Here is a 9,785-nt window from a genome sequence, read left to right as displayed (position 1 = left end):
TTGCATTTAATTTATACTATTACATTCTTTATAGTTTGAATCACTATATCATTTTTGAATAACCCTAAATTAAGTTCTATATTTGTATCCCTTCTGGGCGCATATCGTTTTTACTTCATTGATTAACTTCCGGTTTTAGATTTAACGCTCTTATTTTTAAGGGACAAATTTCGGTTTTAAGATTGTATCCGGTATTTTCAGTTGTAAACGTTGTTCTGCAGTTGCAAACGTAAACGGTTGTGTGGTTTATTTTGGCTAAACTGTGTTCTGTATATTTTTTATATTTTCAAACATTTGTTGCCTCAAGTTATTGTGCGCCTCTTCTTCGGTCATTACGTTGACGTCACAGCCCACGTGTCCGGAAGTAGCTCCTGTTGCTCCGTTGGTGTTTTCCAACTGAACTCCGGGAAGGAAAAAGCAGCGGCAGGTTGCAGAAACTTGAGCCCGGCTGCTGCGATAGGAGGGCCGGCTGGGAGGCCGTAAGCTGAGCCCCGGCAGCTGAATCATGGGCCTCCTGACGAGGCTGCGGAAGGAGTGGTTCATCATCGGGATAGTGTTGGTCATCCTGTCGGCCAAACTGCTGCCCGGTGTCGGTGTTAAAGGAGGTGAGCCTCGGAGTTCCGAGCGGTTGGTTGAAAGTTTTGAATGAGTCTAGAGTTTCTAACTTTAAATGCTAGAAACGGAGAGCTCAGCTCAATATAAATCTGAATTGAATCCCAATTTATCTGGAAGACGCTGAAATGTTTCCTCTTACCTGGATCCTAGTGACACGTTGCATTCAACGGGAGTGTCAACACTCCTTTCAGTACTTTTATCTTTTAGTTTTTATAAGAAGAATCAGTCTGGGGATATTCATATTTAATCTGAGGACAGCTTCAGAATTAATATTGCGTCGGAGATTGTTTATCTCAACAGTAGTGAAACAAATACTGATAAATAAGTAATATAATGTAATTCAGCCTCACCTGTAGATAAGATAACCTGCTGTGCTGCTACTGTTGTGCTGCCTTCAGGTGCTCCTCGAAAATTTTCACTTCGATTTACAAAAACATAGAAATATGAATCTATTCCTACCTTTTTAAATTTTCATATGAATGAAATCTAAAATGTGTGGCGTTCTCCATCCAATAACATTCAATCATTGAAAACAAAACCACTTTTTGAAAATATTTTCTGACATTTGTGATTTATTCATTAATATTATTATTATTATTATTATTAGGCAGAAAACAATTGATGACCCCAAAAAAATGGAAATTGCATGTTTTCCCTTTTAATAAGGCAAAAGTCTGCAGCCTTTTTTATGTCTTGTATCTTTAATGATTTACAAATTTAATTTAAAAATGTTTATTGTTGAGCAGGTAAAACTAAAAACTACAGTAAACACATTTTTGCATTTCTGATTGAAGGATTTTTCTAGCCTACCATTAATTTAGATTTGACAGGGCAAAATGTTTGGACACCACTGCATTAGAACAACATAAACTGAAGGTTTAGCAGCTAATGATTTGGACTGTTACCATGGTTACCAGTGTAAACTAGCACCTCCTTCTTCCTGCCTGTCAGGTCCACTAAGGCCAGAGGTCACCATCGCCTACATCGCCGTTTCCCTCATATTCTTCAACAGCGGCCTGTCTCTGAAAACAGAGGTGAGAGTCAGCGCTGCGATGCCTTCAGGTGCAGCTCAGAAACATCCCATCATCACGTCTGTTTTTTTTCCTGTTAGGAGCTGAGGAATGCTCTGTTCCACGTTCGCCTCCACTTCTTCGTCCAGTCGTTCACACTGGTCTTCTTCCCCCTGGTCGTCTGGCTGCTGCTGCAGGTCCTGGCGCTGACCTCCATCGACCAATGGCTGCTCAAAGGGTACAGTGTGTGCGTGTGCGCGCGTGTGTGTGTGTGTGTGCGCGTGTGTGTGTGTGAATGGATCGCTCTGTCCGGGTCTAAACTGTACCTGAGGGCCGAACACAAAGAGCCACAGTCATGGTTAATACAGCTGATTCTCTGTGCGAGTTTAGGAGCAACGTCCAAACTTTACATAACGTTCAGGTTGAAGCTCTGTGTTTTTCTTTTGGGGCCTCAGTGCTAAAACAGCAGCAGCAGCATTAGAAAATACCAAAAAGATGACTCAGCATTATGTGAAATTAACTTTTTTCATGTTTTTAAACTTCCATTTGGGTCTCAACTGCTTGTAAAAACGGCAGAAATGCTTAAAAAAACCAACCAACCTGCTTTTTTATCAATAAAATAATGTTTTCATGTGTCTGGAAAATGAACTGTTTCAGAAATTTAACTCCCCTTCTATGGGCACTGTACTGTTACCTAGCAACCTCAGCCAAGCCCAGCCCTGTTACCTAGCAACGCCAGCCAAGCCCAGCCCTGTTACCTAGCAACGCCAGCCAAGCCCAGCCCTGTTACCTAGCAACGCCAGCCAAGCCCAGCCCTGTTACCTATGGCAAATCAAGTGGAACTCAGTTGGTTTTCTTTCTGTATGCGCTTTACAATTTTGCTGAAAAGGAGAAGATATATTTGTTTATTTTGGTCATTTTTAAAGTTTCAGTTCACAAGTAAAGCAAAGAAAACACACAACGCTAAAATAAAAAACAAAACACAAAATGAAAAAAGCAAAAACACATTTTGTTGTTGACATTTGAAACTCTGAAAGTCAAAAGTTTTCTAAATATTTTTACTTTTGAAACAAACATTTCCAATTTTTTTTCTAGAAAATGTTTGGGATTAATTTTCAAAATTCTGAGGGTTTATTTTTAATTTTTTTAGAGAAAATGTACTCATTTTTCTCTTTATTTTTAATCTACAAGGTTCATATCACCAGCTCCTTCCCTCTCGGTGTGTTTTTGATGAGGGAACAATGTTATCATATGATGTAAAGCTGAAAATAGTGGATTTTACAAAACACCGCCCCTTTAAAAGCCTTCTGTTGTAGAGATTTAATGGTAATATTGCATAAAAACACTCAAAACTGCTAAGAGCACCATTTCTTATGTGTAGATGTGAATGTTTTTCGTCCAGTTGACCCTCTTCCTGTTGTCGTTGCCTAGGTTACAGACGGTGAGCTGCATGCCCCCTCCGGTTTCCTCCGCCGTCATTCTGACCAAAGCAGTCGGCGGGAACGAGGTGACGCTCACACCGAGTCGGTTCGGCCCGAGAGGCGATTGGTGAGTCTGCCTGTTGCTGTCTCCCTGCTGACCGCTTGCTCTCTGTCTCCAGGCGGCGGCCATCTTTAACTCGGCGTTTGGAAGCTTCCTGGTGAGGAGCGGGTCGGGTCGGGTTGGGGGCCGTATCGGAGCGGGTCGGGCTCTAATGCTTTCTGTTTGTCCTGCAGGGGATCGTGGTGACTCCGCTGCTGCTGCTGCTCTTTGTAAGTCATCAAACATTTGTCATGTGTTGACAATGTTCTCAATAAAGCTTTTGGGAAATGTTTTTACAATGCAAAATGTCAGACACAACACACAGTATTCATCTTTTTGCATTTTCTTTAGTTTTACACAAAATAATTCAATTATGAAACTTGACTAAATACAGCAACTGTAAGAACATGTCCTGTTCTTACTGGTGATGATGGATTCATTTAGATCTTTTTTTTTTCAATTGATCCCCAAAAAAAGACAAACATACAAATTCCTTCTCAAGTTTTAAGTTTCCACAGTTTATATGTCCATTTCCTACAAAAAATGTGACCACTTTGTTTAATAAAAATATTCTAGAGGGGACATATTATGCAAAATTCACATTTTCAAAATTATTTTGTACTTCCATTCGGGTCTCAACGGCTTCTAAAAACAGTTGAAGTGCTTAAAAAAACACCCAGTTGTTTTTTGACATTAAATTAATGTTTGAGCCATTTCAAAAACAGAATGTTAAGTCGGCTCTACAGTTAATAGGTCACCGTTAATAAAATATCTTGACTAATTATTGTTGAGAAGGTGAAAAATAACTTGTATTTGGTTTTCTGTTAGGTAAAAGAGGTGTAACTTCCTGGTTGCATAAGTGTTCACACCCTGAAGCTTATTTCATATCAGCATTCGTTGGTAGGAATCTGTTCATCTGGATTAGATTAGATTTATCTGTTTTACCTTTCTAAACCTCTCTAAATCTCTCAGATGTTAATGACAGATTTTTCTGTCCAATTCAGACATTATTTCTCTTAAAGCTGCAGTAACTTTCATAAAATGTGACAGTTTATGATACAGATAATCTGTGAAAAGTTTGATCTCCTCCACCTCCTCCGTGAGCTACTAGTGCCGTCTGAAGAAATGCACTGACCGAAACAACCAATCAGAGCCAGGAGGAGGGTCTTAGCGCTGTCAATCAACCAAGTGAATGCATCGATAAAAATGCTAATTGAAAAGAAACAACCTACTGTTATAGGAAAACCGTTGGCTATGCTAACTAGCCTTAGCATTCACAACACGCTGTGCTGGCTGCAGCATAGCAGCACCACCCAGAGGATGATTGGCAGCGCTAAAACCTGCCTCCTGGCTCTGATTGGTTGTTTGTAGTTAGCTCTGAGAGAAGGCAGAGGACTAATTCATAGTTTTAATAAATATGTAAACAGCATATATTTTTAAGTAAAAGTTACAGACTGCAGCTTTAGATATCTTTTTCTAATCACAAAAAATGCTTACAAACCAGAAAATTACTCAAATTATTATAGACTGAGCTTAAAAGATGCTCCTGTTGGTCTTTACATAATTAAATTTGTTGATCTTGTATTTTGAATAATTTTTGCTCTAATCACTGCAAAGACACAAAATATTACTAAGTAACTTTGGTCTACTTTCTACTGCAAATATCTTAGTACCCTTGAAATAACTTGCAAGTAACTTTGCAGCAAGATGTAGAAGCTTATTTAGAGTCAATACTTGGCTAAAACTGAGGAAAAAGGTACTATTTCCAAAGGCAGATTACTTCACTTATAACATGGGAAAAATGTTTTGTTACAAGTGAAATACTAGAACCATCACTTTTAATCAATCTTAAAGAAATATTGTATATCTTGCTGAAAATTTATTTGCAAGTTATTTAAAGTGTACTAATATATCTGCACTAGAAATTAGATGTTGTGTTTTTGCAGTGTTTTGAGTTCTTTATTACTGTTTTGATTCTGTAGATTTTTTTTTCTCCTAAATTGTGATCAAACACATCATGGGAACAACCAGAATACTAAAACTACACGTTAAATTGCTGCAGTAAATAATCGGTGCTCTTCCTTCTCAGTCCACTCTGTAGGTTTTTCCGTTTTTATTCATTTTGTTTCTCCTGGTTTCTCTCCTCCTCCTCCTGCAGCTCGGCTCTTCCTCCTCTGTTCCCTTCACCTCCATCTTCTCTCAGCTCTTCATGACGGTTGTTGTTCCGCTGATCCTGGGTCAGGTAGGAAGATGTTTTTGGCGTACGACTTCCGGTCAGCCCCGGCGGCTTTGTTCCTTTTAACCGTATCCGTACTCAGGGCTGCACCCTTCTTCGGCCGCATTTCTAGGCCGATTACATCATAGCGCGGCGATAAAGCCTGTCCGAATATGAAGACTCCTCCAAATGCGTCCTTCTGTTCCCCAGATTTGAAGGATGGGTTCGGTGTATCCTTCACGGACCACCATATCCCATGATTCATTGCGGGTCCAAACAGAGTGTTGAGGCAAAGCGGTAATGGCGGTGAAAAGCGTCAAATTATTTTGCTATATTACACTTTAAATGACACAACATGAACTTTTACAATCTTTTTAGGCGATAATATAGCTGTGTAAATCTCAAATATCTGCTCAGTTGATCAATACATCACCTAATGGCAATATTGCTCCGACATTTTTGGAGACGTCACCGCCAGCTGTCAGGTTCGGTATACCGTGAGAGAACGCCTGACTCCCGGCACATCGTTTTCAAACTCCCGCAGGCTTTCACCAATGAGTGTAAGTGAAACACAGATTCAGTCAGATAATATCTACCTGCATAACGTCTGTTTTACTTAAGTATTTATTGGTTTCCTGAGCAAATAGGTTTAACTTATTAAAGTTAACGGACAGCCTTTTCTTTCCACTTTGCCGCTCTGACACGGTTGCTAGGCAACATGAGTAATGCTGCGGTGGAGGCTAAACAGTTAGCTGAAGGCTAGGCAGCTAGCGGAAGTCTAGGCCTGTCCGAATTCACAGCTTTTCTGTCCCGGTTGTCGTATATTCGCGGCTTTCGAAGGATGCAGCCCCTGAATTCAGACACACCGAGTTGTTAACGCCTTCCGGCTCGGCCTGCAGGTGTGCCGCGGTTTCCTCAGGGAGTGCCTGGAGCGCCGGAAGCCTCCATTCGGCGCCATTAGCAGCGCCGTCCTCCTCATGATCATCTACACAACGTTCTGCGACACGTTCAGCAACCCCAACATCGAGCTGGACCCCACCAGCCTGCTGCTGGTCGTCATCATCAGTCAGTATTCAAGGCCTGAGCGGAGCCTGTTGGGTGTTTGGCTTTCAGCGCTGGTAGAAATGGTTTAAAAGCCTTGAAATAAATTAATCTCAAGTTGAAACATTTAGAAAAATCCCATCTTTGAATTGGAAAAAGTGGTCTCTGCCTGTGCTGATTGGTGAATTTCTTTTGAGTCTTTTTATACACTGCAAAAACACAAAATCTTACCAAACTAGACCAAAAATACTTTGTAGTATTATATTTTTGCAGTGTACGACTTTACCAAGAGGTGCAAATACTTCTGGAAGTTTCTGTGTAAATGTTCCATATATTTTAAAAAATAAATGCATGTATTTTATAAGTGTAGCTTTGCCTGTCTAATATAAAGTAAGTCGTTTTCCTCTTGGATTCAGCTAAAAGTGAGGTTATAAACTTCTTACTTTCTTTTGTTTTCTGCAGTTTTCTCCATCCAGGTCAGCTTCATGCTGCTCACCTTCGCCTTTTCCACCAGGTCAGTTTCCTTGTTAATTAACACTTGGCTCCTTTTACTCACTAACCAGTTTTAACCAGCAAATCTACAACTTTTGATATGCAGAAATTTCCCAGGTTTTTTTCTGAGATTAATCTCAGAAATTTTCTAGAAAAAACTATTAAAATTCTGAGTTCAAAAAGTCGAATATTTTCGATTTTCTGCCTACAGTGGCCCCAACACGCCGTCTTACTGTTTTTCCTCTCAGGTCTGGATCAGGATTCAGTCCCGCCGACACCGTCGCCATCATGTTCTGCTCCACACACAAGTCTCTCACTCTGGGTACCGTCGGCTCCCAACACTACTGCGTTTTTAATCTTAACTGAACAAACGAGCTTTGCAGTAAATGGCATCAAATCAAAAGTAATGACAAGATATAACGTATAAGGAGTCCATTGTGAGAGAACCACAGGACAAATTTAGCCAAAATGAATTCAAATTCATAGATTAAGGAGGGGAAATACAATTTTCGGCTCGTGAAAAGCCGTATCGGGTTGCTGTGAGCGTGACTGGTCGCTGGCTGTGTGTCCAGGAATCCCGATGCTGAAGATCGTCTTCGAAGGCTACCAGCATCTGTCTCTGATCTCCGTGCCGCTACTCATCTACCACCCAACCCAGATCCTGCTCGGCTCCGTCCTGGTGCCCACCATCCGGAGCTGGATGACGAGCCGACAGAAGGTAACCCAGTCGCTGTGGAGGCTCCCTGGCTGCTGGCTGTGCTCCAGTTCTGACCTCTGACCTTCTGTCCTCTCTGACAGACTAGTCTGTTGTTGAGATAGACCACGGCTGAGTGAGTAAAGACTGACGCCAAGCAGACTGTCTCTGCTGACACTTTATGTCGGAGTGATTGGTGCCGATATTTAATTAGCCCAGACTTTCCAGCTTCCTCCCACCAGCAGGTGGCGCCATTCAGCCCAAATCAAGGCCTTCAAGAGGCAACAATGCTGTAAACTTGGCTTCAAAAATGATTCAATTAAAAATATATTTTTTTTTAAATAAGAAAATGCTTCAGTTGAATAATAAAATAGACAAAAAAAATAATGTTAATTAAAAATATAGAAACAATCAAAAAAAATAAACAGAATAAAAATGATTTAGCTGATTAAGATTAAAATATATATATAGAAAAAGAATAGTAATTAAAAACATTTTCCTAATTTTTTTTCTGATATTTCATCTTTATTCTGCTAATGTAATGACTTTATCCTCTTTTCTCTTAGTCTGGCTCTGATACTTCATCGTAGATCTTGATAACGCTATAAAAGTCCTTTTCTCATTAAGAGAACTCTTTTTCTTGCAGTTTTATTACTTTTTTTCAGTCTCTAAACTCTTAATATACGTTATTCTCAATTTCAAAATAATAAAACTTCTTAGTCTGGCGTTTGTAGTCTGAATAGTTGTATCTCTGATTGGCTGTAAATTAGAGAGTTCTGTGTATTGGCGCCCCCTGCTGGTAGTAACACATTGCACCTGCTGTGATCACTGCTGCAGAAACGAGCTTCTCTGTTTGGTGGTGGGAAATTCACTCTTTACTTTTTACAGCTTCTCTTCCTTCTTCATCAAACTACACCAATAAAAACACAATTAATTAAAATCTTTCACCAGAGCAAATAAAAGTTTGATCATTATCAGTGTTTTGACACGTTTTGTTTCTGCTTTAGGGGATCAAACTATCAAACCTGCAGCCGGTCTGACGCGTCTGAGCGGCGGAAGGATACAAAAAGTGCCTTGTTACGACCAACAACAACAACTAGGACCTCCAGGTGGCAGAGTGGGATTCACTGTTTGCCATCAAAGCCTGTTACTATTTTCTACAGAAACAGAAAAAAACTCACATTTCCATCCTTTATACTGTTTTATATTTAAATGAAATGTGTTTTATTTTTTTATATCTTGAACTTTTGAGGGGGAAACATAGTTCTGGGGGGAAAGGATCTATTTTCAGGATGTGGGTGAGGTTTCTGGGACCAGTTCTGTTATTTGTTTTCTGCTTTGGTTCTTCCAGATTTTACTGCCAGAAACTGTAAATGGTTTTGTTTAAATTAATGCTGGATTGTTACATCTAATATAGAAATGAACAACAACAGTTTGGCCTTTGACCCTTTTTTTAATACAGCAGAAGCAGTGTTGGTGTTACACAGACAGGGGGCAGTGTTGAGCTAATCACTGATTTTTATAAACGTTAAAACTAAAATTATCTCCTGTTATTTCACTTTAATATCTCTATTATGCTATTTAAATGATGCCATAGTTTCTGTCTGGATACGTTTCTTGGATTTTAACCAATTAGTTTGTTCTTTTTTTATTTGAAATAATACATAAAACATTATTTTTATCACACACACTGCATGAAATGGAGCCCCACAGCAACACTGCACCTGGTGTTTTAAGATGGAATATTCCTAATGAGCATTTTGTTTGCGCTGCGGGACAAATCCAAGTGGGAATAATTCCTTTTAGTTGTTGGTTAGACAACAAATTGGCAACAAATCCGACTGGCAGCTCGTTAATTTTAGTGACCCGTCATTTTCCCGGACAGATGGTGCCTCTGACACATCGTTTGCAAGCAGAAGTGGCAACTAATATCAGCCTGTGAAATATCTGGGGGGTTTAAAGTGAAATTAGGCCATTTAAGAAACATTATTGTCTAATGTAAAGTCTCAGACTGCAGGGGTAAACCATATATCACTGAAAATAAACTGGATTATTAACTTTATGTGACTTAAAAGTTGAAAATAATGTTATTTTTACATGCATGCAGAGATATGATGGTGTATTGGGGCTACTGTAAATAGAAAAAGGAGAAAGTCTAGATATAGCAAGGGAATTTATGAGTTTGAAAAGCTGGAAA

At 39.6% G+C, this 9,785-nt stretch overlaps 1 protein-coding gene across 3 annotated transcripts; it reads left to right on the top strand.

The window, feature by feature from the left end:
• The first annotated feature begins 311 nt into the window (after nt 1-311).
• On the top strand, nt 312-9,020 carry slc10a7 (solute carrier family 10 member 7). 3 transcript variants are annotated; one of them, XM_015040928.1, is made up of 13 exons: nt 313-605; nt 1,567-1,649; nt 1,727-1,863; nt 3,057-3,132; nt 3,226-3,264; nt 3,341-3,376; nt 5,305-5,388; nt 6,261-6,426; nt 6,865-6,916; nt 7,143-7,216; nt 7,467-7,612; nt 7,693-7,724; nt 8,596-9,020. In XM_015040928.1, the coding sequence occupies exons 1-12, from the start codon at nt 506-508 to the stop codon at nt 7,711-7,713; spliced, it is 1,014 nt and encodes a 337-aa protein (XP_014896414.1). In that variant the 5' UTR covers nt 313-505; the 3' UTR covers nt 7,714-7,724; nt 8,596-9,020. The 3 variants fall into 3 exon arrangements, with proteins under 3 accessions (XP_014896412.1, XP_014896414.1, XP_014896413.1); XM_015040927.1 differs by lacking the exon at nt 7,693-7,724 and having other exon boundaries at nt 315-605; XM_015040926.1 differs by lacking the exons at nt 7,693-7,724; nt 8,596-9,020 and having other exon boundaries at nt 312-605; nt 7,467-7,672.
• Nucleotides 9,021-9,785: the final 765 nt, after the last annotated feature.

This window comes from Poecilia latipinna, unplaced genomic scaffold (genome assembly GCF_001443285.1).
Source record: "Poecilia latipinna isolate Pla-1442-1.1 unplaced genomic scaffold, P_latipinna-1.0 Scaffold533, whole genome shotgun sequence".
NCBI lineage: Eukaryota > Metazoa > Chordata > Actinopteri > Cyprinodontiformes > Poeciliidae > Poecilia > Poecilia latipinna.
Note: the sequence above shows the minus strand (reverse complement) of the source record. Positions and strands in the feature narration are given on the sequence as shown.

Bases quoted from the DNA above. Each gene is read 5' to 3' on its own strand.
- slc10a7 (XM_015040926.1), top strand. From the start codon at position 506: ATGGGCCTCCTGACGAGGCTGCGGAAGGAGTGGTTCATCATCGGGATA. The intron at 3,265-3,340 runs GTGAGGAGCGGG...TTTGTCCTGCAG, and splicing joins CGGCGTTTGGAAGCTTCCTG to GGGATCGTGGTGACTCCGCT. The intron at 7,217-7,466 runs GTACCGTCGGCT...CTGTGTGTCCAG, and splicing joins ACACAAGTCTCTCACTCTGG to GAATCCCGATGCTGAAGATC.